Below are 19,269 nucleotides of genomic sequence, written 5' to 3' on the forward strand. Positions count from 1 at the left end.
TGTAACAGGTGAACTGTATTCTGAACAATTACGCCGGATGTATGCTATTCTGATCGAGAAATACCGGGAATTAACGAGGAGGAAGAGGTTACTGCTGCAAATTGACAATGCTTCGAGTCACCAGTCTCGAAGAGTGACCAACACTCTGGCTGAGCTTGACGGGTTTGAGTTGTTACCTCATCCCGCCTATAGTCTGGATGTTGCACCATCGGATTACGGTTTGTTTCGCTCTCTCTCATATTTTCTGTGTGGTCGGCAGTTCAATTCATATGATGAGGTAAATTCTGCCTGTCGCGAGTTTTTCAATTCTAAACCTGCCACCTGGTATCGCCATCAGATTGAACTGTTGTCACAGAGATGGGTGAAGGTAATCAAACATGGAGACCTGTACTGTGCTGAATAAAGTCTGTCTTTGTTTCTGATATTCTGTGTTTCATTTTTCCCCTTGTATGGTGCAGGACTTCTGGGACAGCCTGGTAGCAATTGCACATACTATAAGATGCTGAGCCTGACACCGTGGCAGAGTGGTTACCACATCACGCTACAATGCCAGATGTCCCGCGTTCGAATCCTGGCCTGGGCATGGATATTTTGTGAGTGTTCATTCATCACCATTTTCAAATCACCAAAATTGGCACAAAAAGCAAAGTAAAATGAAGCAAATCAATCAAAAATCAATCAATCTATAAGAAGCTGAGCATCATCGTATTCAAAACATGTCTAAATCATGTGAGAAAGAGGGAAAGGGGGGGGGGGAACATAGACTAAAAAATTGTTACTTATTCTATGGAATGTTCAGAACGTTAATAAAAAATAATTTGTGAACTTACGCTGTACTGCAATTTGAACTTAGATTAGTACCCTTGTAATAATGTGGCTCTGGATTCGATAGCAGAATGCAGGCACATAGTGGTGCAGATCTCACTTGCAACTGTAAGTCCTGTCCCGAGTATAATTGAAGTGAGAGTGACGTATCCACAAACTTTTGACACGTTTTGAAGAAAATACTTTGCCACGTGCCCCTGTGAAAATCAAGAGATAATTGAAATAAATGTATAATTTTTCCTTCTCCATGTAACCTCTAAAAGTGCAGAAATATAGATTTCCCGTTAGCACCATATGTTTTTACATCTGAATGTTTGCTATTGAATTGAACTTTGGCGGTTTTCGAAATTACATATTATACATTGATGGCCAAAATAAATCGAAATATCGAAATCTACTTTCGAATCTTGATACACTTCGCTGTTTACCACGTAAATAAAGAGAAGAAAAAACATCTGGTCCTGACAGGGTTCGAACTCGACCCTTGCGGTTTGTTAATTTATACCAAAGCAAAATGAATTGTTTCTGCTTCTTGGTCACAGAGAAGAAGCAGCTGGATTCACATGACTACGTCACTGGTGCTTACCTTACTCGAACATGGCAAATACTTGACCTTGACAGTCTAAAGCAGCTCCTGCGAAAGTCAACAGACAAGAGGAAGCTTTTATTCAGATAGTTCGTAACAAAGAAACAAACTTTCCATGGAATGTAACGTCGAATTTACTTAAAACCAATTCATACGATAAGTTACCCCAGACGTTACCTGCGTAGTATAATGTGAATGGAAACAACATATTTGTCCCTTTCATCTCTCTATACTGCAATGGTTGTATTGCTATTAATATTAGCTTGCAGTCCGCATTCAGCTGTTTCGCTCAAATTGCACCTCGAAATAATAAGTATAATATAAGCTAACGGTAACGCGTCTGACTACGATGCTCAAGGCCGGTTCAAATCTGGGAACTTTTCTAAAGTTGGAAGCAGCCCAGGTGCCCACCCAGTGTCGGATAACATGAAACCCTGAGGGGTAAAGGCAGTCAGGGGCGTGATGCTGATCACATCACCCCCACTCATGACCGGATCAAGAAAGTGTGAGGCATTACCTCCACACCCCCTATATGCCATCATGGCATGGTGCTAAGCACAGGGGAGCACTTTACTTTTTTCTTTACTTTTATAAGAAGAATCATTCAAACAGCTAATTATCCAAAAGACATATTTTACAGCTCTATTCTAAGTGCCCTATGAGTGATGTTTAGGTAAATAATTGTAGTTACTGATAATTCTGTATGTTTCTGACAATAACATCTACAATCTGCGCACATCTTGACTTTACAATTTGGACCAGGCTCTTTTCTTTCCCATCTGAAAATTACTCTTAAGATGCAAGCATTCATCGAGTGGATTACTTGTAAATATCTGTCTATGTATAAAACAAGGAGAGTGACACATGAATGACGGAACATCTTAAAATACATCTGCTGATGTTCCTCACAACTTACTCATTTAATTTCATTGTTTTTCTTCTTGAGAATATTAACGGTGTGTTTTATCACACAACAATTTTCAATTTTAGCATTTGTTGTAAATATCGAGGCTTAGCAGCAACTAAAAAAAATCTCAATTTCAAGTAGTCTCGATTAACAGTCATGTTCTCTGAACGAGTAATAGTTTCAATACAAATTTTCTTATTTGCACCTAAACAATTACAAAGTTTCAGGCTGCAATTGGTGGGACGAGAATATAATACATTATGTAGCACCCATTTGGTAAGAAAAAAATATTTTGGAGACACGGGGATTCGAACCTAGTATTTCAGCTTACAAAGCTGGCCTTTAACTGACATGGCCACAAGACATGGTGAAGAAACAAAGCTATTTGAGTAATTTATCCATAAGATTGCATCTTTTCCTGTTCAGCTCAAAACTTTTGATGTCGCTTCTCTCTAACTACATTAATTTGAAAGCAATACGCTTCATCAGATAGGGTTCATATACTGTACACTTTGCTGACAAAATACAAGTGAAGTTTTTGCATGAAAATTTATGAAGACGTTGGGAAGTCGTGCTTTTGTGGAAGATTAGTGTTTCCATCCCTAAATGATTACCGTTTTCTAGTTCCTGTCAATATAGCGGATTCTGCTATGTGACGACGAATCTCATTAACCAACAACACATAATTTATATTATTTTAAACTATTTATTTCAATATGAAGAGTAATTATTCTGGAATCTACGGAGGCATTCTCATTCATTCGGTAAGAATTTTACGAGAATCACAATTCTATTATTGCGCTCCATTACGAGACCAACGTGCACTTGTAAACAAAGTTAAGCCCGACAATTTTTATTTTACAAAAATTCAATTTACTGTTAAAGTTAAATGAGAGGGCAACCACTGACTTATTTTTAATAGCCTGGATGACTGGTGTGTGTGGGGGGGAAGGGGAGGTACCTCGTCTCATGTTCCCCCTTGGCTGTGACATCTTCTTCCTTTAGGATTTCCCATCGCATGTTCAGTGCCAACTTTGCGATTCTGTTTGCGAAAGTGTGTGGTGAAGGAGTTTATTTATTCCTCAAGCCTTCTCCTGGACTAGGATAACACTATTTCCGAAAGATTTTTTTGCATCATTTTTCAGGAATTGCAACAGCACTATTTCAGTCTCACTTATTCTTGATGTGTCTTTTCCTTTTTGTTATTTAGTGTTGCTTTTCTTCCATTTTCAGCTACTTGCGATGATGAAGAGAGACTCAAAAATAATACCCATGCTCAGGCCAAATTCGAACCCGGGGCCCTCGTATTCTAACGAACTGTGGTAACTACTTCGTCAGAATGTCAAAAGCACATTTCTTTTTAAAATAAATTTCAGGAATACTTCACATTTATGTTACTTTGATTGTAGACGTGGAAATTCCAGTTCATTAATACTTATGCTGCAATCTTTCTGTTAACCCTTTTCTTTGAGTCTGAGAGACCCAAAATTCCCTGTATATGCTTAAATTGATTGATAGTGAGCAACACTGCTGCTTTCCGAACACTTAATTCGGCTGTACTTCCACGAAGCTGGACTTCAACTCAAACGAGTGTGCCACTTTTTGTGAACAGAAGTGTACAAAAATATAAAATAAAAATTCTTTAAATATTTTGAACATGTTGACTGGAGTTTTGACTTTCTAGCATTTAAATAAAAATCAACAGAATTTTCCTTGAATGTACTGATTAGGAAAAAGTGAGAAAGTACTCTTGTATGATGGTCAAATGCATCTGTCATTCTGTATAATATCCATTCATGTCTACTGTGAAGATCTGATAAAAACTCGCTGTCATAAAGACAGATGGACTTATCAAATAATATGTTATGCAACAAAAATTTGCTTGATCAGCCAGTCCCACTGACCGAGAGAGGCAACAATCAATTAAAAGTGACATTTTGTTATCTCGGAAACACTTAAATATGATGATCCAACATTTTCTTCACATAAAATGTTAACGAGATATAAATTATGTTGTTTTGCATGTCTGTCTATCCATGGAAGTCATGAAATTGAAAGTTGACCACTGACACATTTTTAACGTCTTAACAGGCGTGGTGCCAGATTCTAACACAATGGGCAGACCACCAAAAAAAGTTTACCATTTCCAAGAGTAATCCGAAATAATAGCTGATTTTTTCCACAAATTATATCTTCTATTTTGATCCTTCTTCATGGAATTATGATTAACCTTTATCCACTATTTTTGTTATTTTCCTTGTTTATTATTCAATTTATCTAAGGCTACAAAAATCAGCGACATATCTGTAAACGTCTCTATAAATAAATTGTCATATAACTGTAAAATACAAGAAATGCTTTCGATGGTCAATTATCACAGAACAAACATGCATTTACCCAAATATAACAAAATCACATAGAAGAAGTCTCAAAAGAAAAAAAATTCTGCACAATGTCAAAATGAAGGTGAAAGCTCAATGGTTGAAAATGTAGTCAGTGGAAATAATTATTTCATTATCACTTTTATCTGAATCCATATCTGATAATTCACTAATCTAAAACACGGATTGTCAAATCTGATTCTCGCACCAGGTTCCATACCAAAAGACGTATATAAATGGCGTTGCATGGTTTTTGGGACCCACGAGTGGCTATTGCTCCAAAACTAAAATGCAGCCAGCGAAGTGGCACCAGTGGGGTATGTGATATTCCAAAATATGAAACTACTGAAAAGGAGAGAGAAGTGCATGCTATTGCTTCCGCAAACAAAAGCTTTGTACTAGTCAGAAGGTCCAAGGGACTATGCCACACCCATTTTACTGGTTAATGGTTTGATATCACCTTAAGCATGAGTGTGAAATTTTGTGTGTTTAAAAACTGTTCTTTTCCATTTCTGAGAAATTACTAAAGATAGAAATATACAATTCGGTGGAGAGAAACATCTTAACATATCATGATATAAAGCACCTTTGGTTGTCTGTGGGAACGTTCCAATAGTTGAGCATCATCGTTGCTATGTAATCAAGAGGTCTCAGTTTCGATACCCATAGTGATTTGTATCTCAGTTTAAACTGTAGGTCCAGTCCTGATTAGCCATTTTGTGCATAAAGTGGACTTAAAAACAAAACACAATAACTCAATGTTCCATAAGTCATATGAGTTTAACTTGTTAGACATATTTTTCCAGTTGAACATTTCTTGAAGCTCATGAAGTTTGTGAAGTTCCTTATGGCATTTGGAAAATAACTTCTGATGCAATCTGTGTAGTGTGCTCTTGTATGAACTGTGCGAAGCAGGATACTGATTGAGAATTGTCTGCCACAAGGGTCATCCCGATATTAGTGCCTCATGTGCTGTACACATGAGGCACTAATATGCACCCAATATGTGCCTGCTGTACACATGTTGGGTATTAAGGCTATTCAAAATATTGTCCTTTGTTGTTACTTTTCGCCCCAAGAAATATTAAGACTTTTCTCAATGCAACTTTGCATGTTTGTAGGAATGTACCACTGCTACATAATACATTTCTCATTAAGTTTGGTGCATTGTGGTAGTCACAAGGGGTAAAATTTCTATTTTCTATTTTTTTCTTTAACTTTCATTATTTGGAGGTACATTGTACAAATGCCACCTCCACTAAAAGTCCTGTCATTTAAGAGAAAGCTCATTTCCCTTCAACAATTAGTTCTCGAGCTTCTTTTTATTTTAATTGCATCAAAAGTTTTAAAAGGGTGCACTTGAAGAGTTTCCATCCTCAGAGGCTTTGCATTCACGAGAGACTCCATCCACTAAAAGTAAACCAATATGATTTGCTTCTTTCTATGGGTTACTTTTACAGGTAATTATTTTTATATTTATACTAATTGCACTTGGTAAAATAATTCATGTCATCTTGCCCATCCCTATATAAATATGTCTTTTTATTTTTAGTAATGGACTACCAGATTTCAGCTTGAAGTCTGAACATGGGGCATCTAGTGAACATTGTGTGCTGCTAGAAAACAGAAATGTGAAAACAATCAACAAACTGTCAACTACAACTAAAGAAATTTCTGCAGGAAGTGCAGAAGACGAGAGGATGAAGATTGAATTGTCATTCAATAATGAGTCAAAGGAATTTGATTTGGCTGTGGAAGATCCTTTAAAAGACAACTTGAACTTGACGTGTGATAGAGAAAAAAGTGTATTAATTCCCTATTTGAAAGAGCCTGATTTGGAACTCAAATTCGAAGCACAAGAATTTTCAACATCTTGCAAGATAGAACATGAACTCACATCTGAGACATCCTTAGGACACTCTGTTAAATCTCAGCAAGATGCAATGGAGAATGAAAATAACAGAGAATATGTAGAAAAGGCTCGTACTATTAAGAGTGAAGAAATTTTCATTGCAGATAAACCTATCGAGCTTTCTGGTTTGAAAAGTGAAGATGATTTTGAAACTCCATGTCTGAGGTACGTATTTTATATAACACACATTAGAACTTATCCTAATAATACACATAAAATTATACAGGGTGTACTAATAGTTTCTTTTCAATATTTTTTTATTGTAAACGGACATGTTAAAATACAGTTTGTATATTTTACCGAGATAATGTGAAAATGAAATAGATAATTATGGGCAGAAACTGCCTAGGCTGACATTTTATGTTTCTACAATTATTGTCACATTAAAATGATTGATTGATTGATTGAATTGGTGTTTTAAGTCCACTTTATACACATTAAGGCTAATCGGGACTGGACTTACAGTTTAAAGTGGGATCCGAACCACTATGTGCCTCCACCGGTATCGAATCTGGGACATTAAAATGATGTTCGATTGAATGTTATAGCTGCAATTTATTATTTCGCAGAATATGATTGTCCTTTTCAGTAAGTGAACAATGATGTACACATACTTGTTGCACTGTGATACGATATTTGTAATTCCTTACACAGGTGTGTCAGCATATGTATCCATTTTACGTTTTGGTATGTAGATATTGCATACTTTCATACATATTGTATTTGAGTCTTACACAATAATATTCGGTATTATTATTTAGAATTGTAATTACATGAAGTAGTTTTCTTCCATGTAGGAGATTTAGGTTCACAGTGCAGCTTATTAGTCTCTGAAATACGGGACGTTGCCAATCATTCTGCTACTAGTGTTGTACGTTGGAGCATGGAAGACTCAAAGGAGTTTGAGTGAGCGATAGAGGTCCCATGCAGCACTAATGTGGATGGTGGGCAATAAAAATATGGCTAAGTGGAAGGTGACCCCAACGGAATGAATCTAAATAAATATGACACTAACCAAACAATCACAAAAGTGGTATACAGTGTTGAAGTGTTTGACACGTTTTTTACGTATCCCTTCAGTCTCTTTTTAAGAGATCCTGTGATCAACGCAAATAATATTAATTCAAGGCAATTCTTAAGTGGGTGTAAATAATAGAGAGTATTCACAATAAACATTATTAACGCGTGCTCTCCAAAGATATGTTGTAGCCACGTACATTCTTGCGACAACGTTTTACTATCTCACACCAAGTTGCGTCACCGTTATAGTGCAGGAGGCTTTAGAAAGATCGTTTCGTGGGCTTGCAGCAGACGACAATATGGGTGTGTGTTTGCGAGAACCAATCAGGTCCGCGAATGAGCGAGTCCGGTTGCCACAGCTAGCTCGCTGCACCCTTCTGGAAGGGTGAGTGACCTCTGCCTCTTGCTACCTTGGCCTGTTTGTTCGGCTGAGGAGCAGACGGCACGAGAGTATCGGTAATAGTGTGCAAGCGACGTCTGCTGTTAGCCCACGAAACAATCTTTCTAAGGCCTCCTGCGCTATAAACAACTGCATTTTAGCAAACAAACACTCATCCTCAAAACCCTGTAAAGATCAATAGATGCTCTAATCTATTACTACAAGAAGTATTTATGAAGGGTAACAAATGGTACAATTTCAATTTAATTGTTTGTCTTCTTTTATTTCAATGGCCTGTGCAATGTAGTTTCGGCTATTGAAAACAACAATAATACATTCATTAAACACATTCAAGTGAATGACCAGCTTTACTAATTCAAAATCCACCTTCAACATTTATAATTTACAGGGTGACCAATTCTGGTCATTAATTTATTTTACTATTCACAACAACTGTTAATCTGCAGAATCAATATTCCAATCGAATTTACTACAGTAGCGTCATTTGTGAATTGAAAGCTTACAACTTGAAACCTAACACTAATTTGACCAAAAGATTATTACTTATATTGATATCTGATGCTCTTAAAACACCCTGTACAACATTGTGGTATATTCACGGCTATCAGTTTTTTTTGGAAGGACGTGAGAAGGAATTAACTTCTTGGGCACCCTAAAACTTAACAGTCTTAACATTTCAGTTTCACTTTAATCTTCGAAAGAACCCCACCTTGGTCCTCTTTTAGTGAACTGCACAGGTTAAATTGAATGTGGTCCTTTGTTCCAACCTAGGCTTAGGCTTCTACCATTCTCGACACCGCCACTGACACCATCCTTTTAGCTTGGTGGCTTGGAAGAACGGGCCTCATCTAATTAGAACACCAAAACTGGTCATCAATCCTCGTAACCTCTTCCCTTATGGTTACATATGTTGATTTGAAGAATTACCGTACTTATGCATGTATAATGTGCACTTTTTTCCAAAATTTTTGCCCCCCTAAACTGTGGTGCGTGTTATGCATGGAATAATTTGGACAGCCAAAATGAAATCACGCATTTTTTGTCACTATGTCACTGCGTATAATATGTATATACCTACAGATTGTCTTTCTTTAGCAATAATAATTTTAAAAATAACTGTTAAAAGCGAAATGGCTGTTTTCTATGTGTTTTCACTAAGTATTGGAAAGTTTTGCAACATCGAGAAAAGCAGAACTGTTCTGGCGGCATTCAAGCACGCACCTCCCGTGACATGGGAGGCGTATCAAGCGGTATTTTTGCGGGAGAAATAACTCATTTTATTCGTACTCATTCCCTTCACAAGCACTCTACCGCTCGAAAGTGGGTCTTTTCTGAAAATAAACACCAGACCATGCTTCAGTGATATTCAATAGCACTTGACCTCTGCCCTTGCCTTCCTCAAGCGCACTGCAGCCGACGGCTGCTACCCAAAATGCCAGGCTTGTTTTGCCATTGTGATTTTGTTTGCTTTTGAATACGCGAGAAGAGACCGAATATGCTTGGATGTTATTTTAAATTGACCTTGTTATGGACAACTTCCGGTAACTGCTTTAATTCAAAACGTGTTCTTTGTTCCCTGTAACACTTCATAAAGAAGTGAAAATGTTAGAGATGATCAAAGCCACATAGGCCAACTAAAGATAAACCTCTTAATGCATTTTCATCCAGGTTTCCACAAAAGTTCACTTCGATCTTGCGTGCATCATAACTCCCGTTTACCACTTTGTACATTTTCATAACTGTGCCGATGTCCTAATATTTGCCAAAAGTGCTCCGTTGGCCGAGTGACTTCTCCCTCTTTTCTTCACAGCAAACGTTTAGGGAGGGGGGATGCCGATTGTTTTGTTGCTCGTGTGTGCACAGAGGCTGATTACAGGCAAGGGTGGAAGTGGATCGCTCTTCCTTTCCTTTGACTTCTAAAATGCTCAACCAGTTCTGGATGCATTTTTGAAAACGAATAAAAACCATAGGACAAGTAAAAAGTGCCCCCTTCCCAGCTCATTCTCCGCCACTGGTCTGCATGGCAATGTAATAATTGCAGAATTCAGGTCCTATTTTTCTCTCTTTTTTAATGCTATTGAAATATTGCCTATGTTATTGTCTGTTGCAAGGTAAAATGTAAAGAAAGGGTCATTCCTTTCTTCTTCACACAGATGATAGAAGTTCCACCTTCGACAGTTGCTTTATCTTTGAAATATGGAGGATTTTCCCTTCGACCACCCGTTGCTCGAACTTCCAGCCAATCGCCTTGTTTTTACGCTGCAGCTGGCGCCAGTGTTTTGTCTAGCGTCTGCGAAGTTGTGGCTTGCCGATAACAGCAATGACTCATCCAGTGTGAAGGCAAAAGTCATTGTTTTGAATCTCGCAAATCTGTTTTGATTTGATGATAATGAAATTCGATCTTCAAAAAGAAAAACAAGAGTTAAAATAACTTCATGTTCTGCACCTTCTGATAAACAAAACTCTAAATTTTATTTTGCATCTGACACAAGGATAAACTTTCTGAAAACTCAGAGCAAGGAAATGCACACAATATAATTGCCGCTTATCTTCAGAACCATTCATGGTGGGGGAGTGCTCAATGTGTAAGCTGAGAAGGATTAAAAAAAAAAGTATTCAATGTATAAGCTGACACCGATTATCGTCTGTTAACGTGAGAGTAAATAACAATCTCCCATTTTGATATCTGAAAATGCACAGGTTTCATAAAGCTTGTTTTGTGTTCATTTTATGCTTTTGGGCTAATCGGGACTAAATATACAGTTTCACTTTAGTGAAATCCAATTCCAAACCAAAATGATTATCGAGTGCAACACTGTTCAATGTGTCTTAGAATATGCATTGGGTGCAAACAGATCGCAAGTTGCCTGTTTCCTTTTTCAGGCTGGCTTACAATTCAAGTCGAGGAAGAGTATGGACTGCTCCCTGGAATGGGGAGGCTGTGAATTAGAAGTTGGTCGAAGGAAGGAAAACTTGATTTTTACGATGTATTTTACACAGCCGAACCAAAACGAAATTTACAGCCCCACTTCTTTTTTCTTTTTGTGTGTGTGTGTGTGTGCCTAGAAAGGTAAGATTTTCCGAGAGATCTTATCTTACCAGTTCATCTTGTAACAGACAATGCTCTAGTAGACCCGTATTAAATCCAACATTCATTCTGCTCGATTATCTCCTGATAATCATTATTGATGCAAATTGCAATAACGAACGCTTCGAAATAACTACCTTTTCCCGGGGACTGTGAAAGGTCGTTGTAGCAAGAGTTGACTGTAACAAATATGAAGGTAAAATTACGTCAACACTTAGCAAATACGAATAACTACTGTATATTTACTGCACTATTGCAGCTTGACTCACGTAAATAATGTTTACACTTAATTTTGTCATTCACTCCCAGTTACTAATACAAGCTGTCTGGAATGTCCTCACTTCCATCCATCTTGTTCGATATTCCCGTTACCTTAAAACTTTTGATCACCATTTCTAGAGAGATGGAGTTCCATGCCTCACGAACCCCATTCACAAACAATCGGCAGCGACGCATGTTTCACCATCCCGCTTGGTGAGAGTTCATGCTGCGTTGATGTCATCCATCTATTGTAAGCATCACGCACTGCGACCTTGAATGGACGGTTGATAACTTTGCTCTCTCCTATCCTATGAAAAGCCTAACATCTGGAAGTTCAAGGTCGCATGGTAAATGCAGCAGCTATGAAAGCAAGGAAAATCTCATTTTTATGATCTACTAATGAATTTGAAATGAAATACGTAAATGTTAGTCAGACACTAAGAAAGCCATTTCTGGGACTTGAATTGTACTGCGCATTCTATAAGAGATATATTTGTTTGTTGCTTTTCCCCATCATAAACAAGGGTGTGTATTATACACGCGTAAATATGATACTTGATTTGACAGCAACTGGTCTCCTCGTCGAGTGTCCAATTGGTCTGGTGAAATCACGTCGAATGTGCACAGAATCTTAATACCTCGTCAAACTCTCAAAAAACACATGTACGCTTCTCATAATGCATACTTCTTCGTGGACAGATTCCCAATAATTGCATAGTAACTAATGCCACTTTTACTACGACCTGACTAACTGTCTAACATGAAAAGGTCCCTGGGAACGATCAAGTCTGTTCGCAATTTGTACTGCCTTATTGCCCTCAAAAAAGACAAGATACGATAATTCACGTCTAGTATTTGTAACACAACATAAAGAGTTCATTTGCAAAATGTGTAAATACCACAGTAATCAACAATAGTTCCTGACTCAGTTCCTTTACAATCCAGTTAGTGGGTTTCCATTTTGATCGTCTTCTCACTCGATCTTGTGAATGTAGTTAATGCCCAATTTTCCCCCACGTATGTCTTCACGCTATCGTAGTTCACGTTAGAAAGGTCTTGCTGCATTCTATGGCAGTACTGTTTCTAGCTTCGTGAGGTAGAGGAAGGACGAAGAGTGAGCAAAAAACTTTCTAAAATTGCACTTCAATTGAAATATTTTACTATCCGAGCTACTTAGAAACACAAATATGTTACCAATTTGTATTTCTAAGTGTGCTATATGTACTGAATATAAAAATTTCTAGTGTTTCATTATGTTTTTGTATTATTATTGTCCGAGACAACATCATGACTTTCCCTTTGCGAGAATATAATTCATGTTTTTTATTGCTCTATCATGACAAAATTGAGAATATGAATGATCAAAGAATTGTGCTTAGCTCTTTTCTCTGTTCTTGATATAGCACAAATAAGTATACATTTACCTTTCCCTAGTTAGGTTTTTCTTTTGCCCTAGTATCAAAGTGAATACAGTAAGTTTCATGCACAACCTGAAATAAATATGTGGAGTGTAAGATTGTACAGCACAGAAATTTGGATGTCACAAAAATTAGGGAAATGTAATTAGAAGCTTTTGAAACACTTTACAACACCACTAGTAATCAGGTGTTTCTGGGTTGAATACCCGCTCGAGCTGCATTGTGTTTCGGATTCCAATTTTAACTTCAGGTTGTGACGGTGTCACTCTCCCGAGACTTCCGTCACAATCATGTGACATCTATGACTTTATTCTGTGGATTTGTACTATTACTCATTAATGACATGATGACCATTGGATCATGCATCAGCAGCGCCACCTACCGGTGCTTTGCCAATCAGAAGAAGAGCGTAACGAGACACATCAGAGTGTGTGTTCGACATTCTCCAAGAGTCAAGTTCTTCGCTGGGCACACACTATATCTTGGTTGAGTTCAACCCCACTGAGTTGGGCTTCGTCGAAACGAATGCTTCGGCATTGAGGTGTGTATGAGAGGAAACAACTGGATCTCGCCCCTGAGAGCAGTTTCAGGTTTTGCGTGGAGTATCAGAATCTTGAAGTTCTCGGTATGAATCCAGTGCTCAATTTGGACTCCCATAGCTGTTGTCCTAGTGTCCAGATTTTGACGACTGCCACCTGCCTGCCGTATTTCCGAGAGAATGGTTCCAGAGTTTGCAAGAAGCCTCCTAGTTCCAGATCAATGTCCGTCCCATGGTTTTAGAGTGGAATCAAGAGAGTAGTTGAGGCCAGTTGTAACGAGGTGAAGAGATTCGTCGCCCACGACGTTGTCCAGTTCCAGAAGCTTCCCGCAGAGAGAATATTCCTAGAGAGACCAGTTTTAATGACGTGAAGGATACAGAGTAGATGAACGTTCCAATATTACAGGTATGTCGTCAAGTGGAGTGATTCCTGTCAGTGTCTCTGCGGAACTATAATTGTTGCGATGTATTTGAAAAACTCATTGAGCGAAGTTGGGTTTTGACCGAGATTGGAATATATATATGTGTGAAATAGGAATGGAATGCTGAGTTCAGTCCTGTTTTGATTAATTGAGTCATTGTGCACTCTAAGTATTATTGGCAGAACTTGTAATGATTCCGGGGCGATTTCCCTTGGGGCCCAGGATATCTCAGTACGAGGCGAACCTTGTAAATGTTAAACTCTTCGAGTTAAGCTCACCATTATTAAATGTTATTGTTAAAATGTGAACCACTGGGTGTCATTTCGCTTTATTGCTAGTTTCCAGTTAGTGAATGTCTTTCAGGAGAGTACGATAGTAATTAGCTTCCGGTCTCCACTCGGTGGGTAAAGATTTGCAATTGTTAACAAGCTAGTGGAGAGGGATATTGTAGACCTCGCTTGAATTGAGCTTTTTCTGGGCGTTCTTAGCATACGTCTTGTTTCTGTCTTTGAATCCGAGTACCCTTCATGGGCAAGCGATCCACATATCCCACCTTGAGTCCATTTGTGGTGGTGATCGCTCAATTGACAGTGCATTTTGGTACTTTGCCCCCCCCCCCCCAAACTTGAACAGCACTACTTCCCTGGCCAGTGCCTTGAAGGTTGATTCAGATCTAATTAAATTACCCTTTCTGTGCATAAAGTGGCCCTATAAACAGAAAGACATTTCAGAAGCACTACATTGGCTACATTTTGCAGCAGTATATTTTTCCACTAAAACATGTATCAATGTTTATTAGAAATCTTTCCAGGATGAAGGATAAGGTAGCTGATGTTATTTTTTCTTAAAACATTGGTTGGGATTTAATGTAGTAGTTGGTATATGGGATTAGGAGTAAAGTTTATAAAGTACTAAACCTACTCATTATACAATAATTGTCAGTAATGATATGTATCAGTAATTGTGTTTATAATTCAATACCTGCCATTGACTAGATAGTTGCTGTTTACGTTCTTTTAGTCTTCAAAGCTGCTATTGTATTGAAAACAATGCCGCCTTCTCCTTTTAATATTAAGAAGAAAACTGTTATTGAAAGGCACAAATTGTGCCAATACTAGATGTTTACTACTCTAGTTAGATTAAAGCTTAATTTTGAATAGGTATGTTTTTACCATTTCTCATGTCGTTAGTTCACTTCCCCCGGTGGCTCAGTTGGTAATGCGTCTGACTACCATGCTAAAGGTCTTGGGTTCAATCCTCGGCCAGTTCAAATCCGGAAACTTTTCTAACATTGGAAGCGGCCTCGGTGTCCACCCAGCGTCGAATAACATGGGTACCTGGGGGAAACCCTGGGGGGTAAAGGCAGTCAGGGGTGTGATGCTGATCACATCACCCCCACTCACGACCGAATCAAGAAAGTGTGGGGCGTTACCCCACAACCCCTATATGCCTTTATGGTAGGGATGGCAAATGGATCCGGATCCAAAAAATACCAGATCCGGATCCGTGTCCAATAGTTTCGGGTCTGGATCCGGATCCGAGAGTTTCCTATCTCAATCCCATTATAATATTACCACACCTTAAAAGGTATTATGATCTTCAATTACAAAGAAATTTTTCATTAGTTAGTCCTTCAAGATTTTTTTTCAAGTGTTGTTCCTAAAATAATGTGCTACACATCGGCTAACACACTCGTGCACAAAAATAATCTTACTTGTTTAACATAAAATGTCAGAGGTGATTTTGTAAATGCCATTGAAATGAACATGTATTCATTCGAATGTAATGGAAATGGAAACACACATAAATGTGAGATATGAAAAACTAAATATGCTGACCAAGGCAGTAATTTATTTTATTAAAAACATAAACTAAACGTAACGTTTCAACCTTCTAGCAAGGTCTTCATCAGACTCTGTATCAAGTACAAAAGTAACAAGATACAAAAACAGGGCATTATATATACACAAACATTACTCCCTCCAGACTATTTAGAAAGTTGTTTGGAACTTTCTAGCAGGTGACTTTCACTTGCCAACTTTACTTTCACCTAAAAAGCTAAACACAATTACTTCCATATAGAATGTGGTTGGACTTTTAATCTCATGCTCTTTTCCCTTCATTTTTCTTCCTTCTCCTCTCCTCTTTCTCTCTTGTCCTTTCCACTCTTTCTAACATCTTCTTCCATTCTTTGTTTAACTTCAGTCCCCCATTCCAGTTCACTATTTTCTAAATAGTCTGGAGGGAGCAATGTTTGTGTGTATATATAATGCCCTGTTTTTGTATCCTGTTACTTTTGTACTTGATACAGAGTCTGATGAAGACCTTGCTAGAAGGTTGAAACGTTACGTTTAGTTTATGTTTTTAATAAAATAAATTACTGCCTTGGTCAGCATATTTAGTTTTTCATAATCATGGAAACAAGGCTTAATGGTGTTATAATAAATGTGAGACATTCCATTCCAGGATGAAACCTTTAACACATTTAACAAGATAGAAATGTTATACAAAAATTATACAATTGTTCTACAGTTACAGTTTTAAAAATTAAAATAAAACATTATAATATATACAATGTTATATAATTACAAAGTGTAAGACTAACAAGGGAGGTTATCTAAGTGTCCCCCTCCGATTTCCATGAAACTTCGCAGATGTATAGAGGAGCCCAAAGGAAGAAATACATGTTTTTTGTTTCGGCTAAAAAAACTGTTCTAGGGGGCAACCCACCCCCTCAAATGTCAAGATGAGGACAAATTTAAGTGGGCATGTGACCCCTGTTTCCCCCTCCCATTTCCATGAAACTTGGCATGTGTATAAAGGGACCCAAAGGAAGAAATACGTGATTGGGTTTGTTTTGGCTAAAAAAACTGTTTTAGGGGGCAACCCCCCCCCCCAAATGTAAAAACGAGGACAAATTTAAGTGAGCATTTGACCCCTGTGTCCCCCTCCGGTTTCCATTAAATTTGGCAGGTGCATAGAGGCACCCTATGCCCCCTGTTTCTTCCTATGCCATATTTACGTGGTTTCGGGGTCAGATCCCTAGTTCAATTTCTCCTCATCTTAACATCTGAGGGGGGCGGGGTTGCCCCCTAAAACCATTTTTCAACTGAAACACAAAACACGTACTTCTTCCTTTGGTCCCCTCCATACACCTGCCAAATTTCATGGAAATCGGAGTGGGACGCAGGGGTCAGATCTCCGCGTAAATTTGTCTTCATCTTGACATATGAGGGGGGATTTGCCCCCTAAAACCGTTTTTTTTTTTTAGCTGAAACACAAAAACACGTATTTCTTCCATTGGGCTCCTCTATACACTGCCAAGTTTCACGGAAATCGAAGGGAGAGACTTAGACCTCCCTTGTAAGTGTATTAATTACAAATATGTATTTGGTCTAGGAATTAATTCGTGCGCCTGGACAAGAGATGGTGTAACGAGCGTATCGTCCCACAGTTCCGTGTATCCACACATGCGTTGAAAACTCCTCTCAGCACGCATCGTTCGTGGTATAGGGCAGTTGATTGACGCGTCAACAACAGCATTTTGTAGTCAACTGAACATGGCGCAGTTCGTGCCAGATAAAGTGTTTTTGCGGGGTGTTCTGCTTCATTACTTTAACATGCAGAAAAGTGCTACCGAAAGTCATTGTATTTTTGTGGAAGTTTATGGTGACCATGCGCTAGCTGAGCGAACGTGTCAGAAGTGGTTTGCACGGTTTAGAAGTGGTGATTTCGGCCTGGAAGACCAAGAGCGACCTGGACAGCCAAAAAAATTTGAAGACTAAGAATTGAGAGCATTGCTCGATCAGGATTCGTGTCAAATGCAGGAAGAACTTGCAGAACCATTAGGCGTTGATCAAACAACAGTTTCCAAACGCCTCAAAGCCATGGGAATGATTCAAAAGATGTCACATTGGGTTCCACATGAATTGAAAGACAGAGACGTTGAAAGATGAAAATCCATTTGCGAATTGCTGCTTCAAAGACAGAAAAGAAAGGGGTTTTTGCATCGCATTGTTACTGGCGATGAGAAGTGGATCCATTACGAGAACCCGAAACGAAAAAAGGCCTGGGTGAAGCCAGGTGAACCAGGTCCATCACAACCGAAACGAGATATTCAGTGTGCAAAGGTTATGCTGTGCATATGGTGGGATATGAAAGGTGTGGTGTACTATGAGCTGCTGCAACTGGGTGAAACTATTAATGGAGAACGTTATCGATGACAATTAATGCGTTTGAAGCAAGCTCTGGCCAGGAAACAACCAGAATGGGAGAACAGACATGATAAACTTATTTTTCAACATGATAACGCTTGCCCACATGTCGCAAAACCGGTCAAAACCTATTTACAAAATGTCGGATGGGAAGTTATTACCCCACCCACCGTATTCACCAGACGTTGCTCCTTCGGACTACTACTTGTTCCATTGCATGAATAACGATTTGATTGGACAGCAGTTCACTTCTTCAGAAGATATCGAAAAATGGGTCTCTGACTGGATCGCTTCAAAGGATGAGGACTTCTTTCGCCACGGAATCCGTAACTTGCCTGACAGATTGGCGAAAGTGGTGGCTCGCGATGGACAATATTTTTCTTAAGGTATTTATGTATTTTGTGTTTGAACTACAGCTTCAATGTGTGCGTAACAACTGCACGAATTAATTCCTAGACCAAATATATATGTGTGTGTCTGCGGATCCAGATCCGAAAAATTTTAGGATCCGGATCCTAAGCATCCGGAACCAACCGGATCTGGCCATCCCTACTTTATGGCATGGTGCTATGCACAGGGGAACACTTTTTTTTTTCTTATCTTCTCCTGAGGTGACTACTTATCTTCTGGCTGGTAGGCTATGATGTTCGGTCCACTGGATGCGTTTCTCAGTTCGTTTTACAGCTAATAATGTGGTTGATAGTTTGTAATTTTTCCCAAAATTTGTGTGTTCCTTGCAACCCTTTCGTGTGCTGTTTCGCCGCAGGAAATGATGTCGCAGATACGATCAAATTTTGTGTTGGGTTGCCAGCATCCAGGCGGCAAAATTGCATTTTTTGAAAGACTGTAGCGTCGAATCGACACACCAACGAGAAAAATGTTACTGAGAAAAGTTGTTTGTTTTCATGTCCTCTATACAAATCTGTGGTCCTTGGGTGCCATTAAAATGACACACTGTGTGTATATATATTTGTATATATATATACCGTGCGTCCATTTCGATCTGCAGCCGAGAGATCGGTAGAAGCGTGGCGGGCGGCGCTGGCGGAGATGCCGACATTTGCGGCCTGTAATGCTCGCTTATTTTTACGGACATATCCAGACATTTATATAAATATTGCAAAACGAGCACTAACCTGGGTTATAATTCATCATCTGTAATTCATCCAAGTTCTGCAATTATATACACAAAAAAATACGCTTTAGAAGTGACGATAAGAGTCACAGATAATAAAACATTTTAATCATGGTTTTGACTAGCAACGTCCTGCTTAAGTTTATATCCTTGAAAGAGTTT

General features: G+C 38.6%; 1 protein-coding gene across 1 annotated transcript in view; it reads left to right on the forward strand.

The window, feature by feature from the left end:
• LOC145988990 (uncharacterized) overlaps window positions 1-19,269 on the forward strand; it is a 584,192-nt gene that overhangs the window by 20,981 nt on the left and 543,942 nt on the right. The window contains exon 3 of the mRNA XM_083124291.1: window positions 6,252-6,776. Coding sequence (XP_082980417.1) covers window positions 6,252-6,776 — 525 coding nt within the window. The remainder of the gene's footprint in view (window positions 1-6,251; window positions 6,777-19,269) is intronic.

Source organism: Lepisma saccharinum, chromosome 6 (assembly GCF_977018435.1).
Source record: "Lepisma saccharinum chromosome 6, izLepSacc3.1, whole genome shotgun sequence".
NCBI lineage: Eukaryota > Metazoa > Arthropoda > Insecta > Zygentoma > Lepismatidae > Lepisma > Lepisma saccharinum.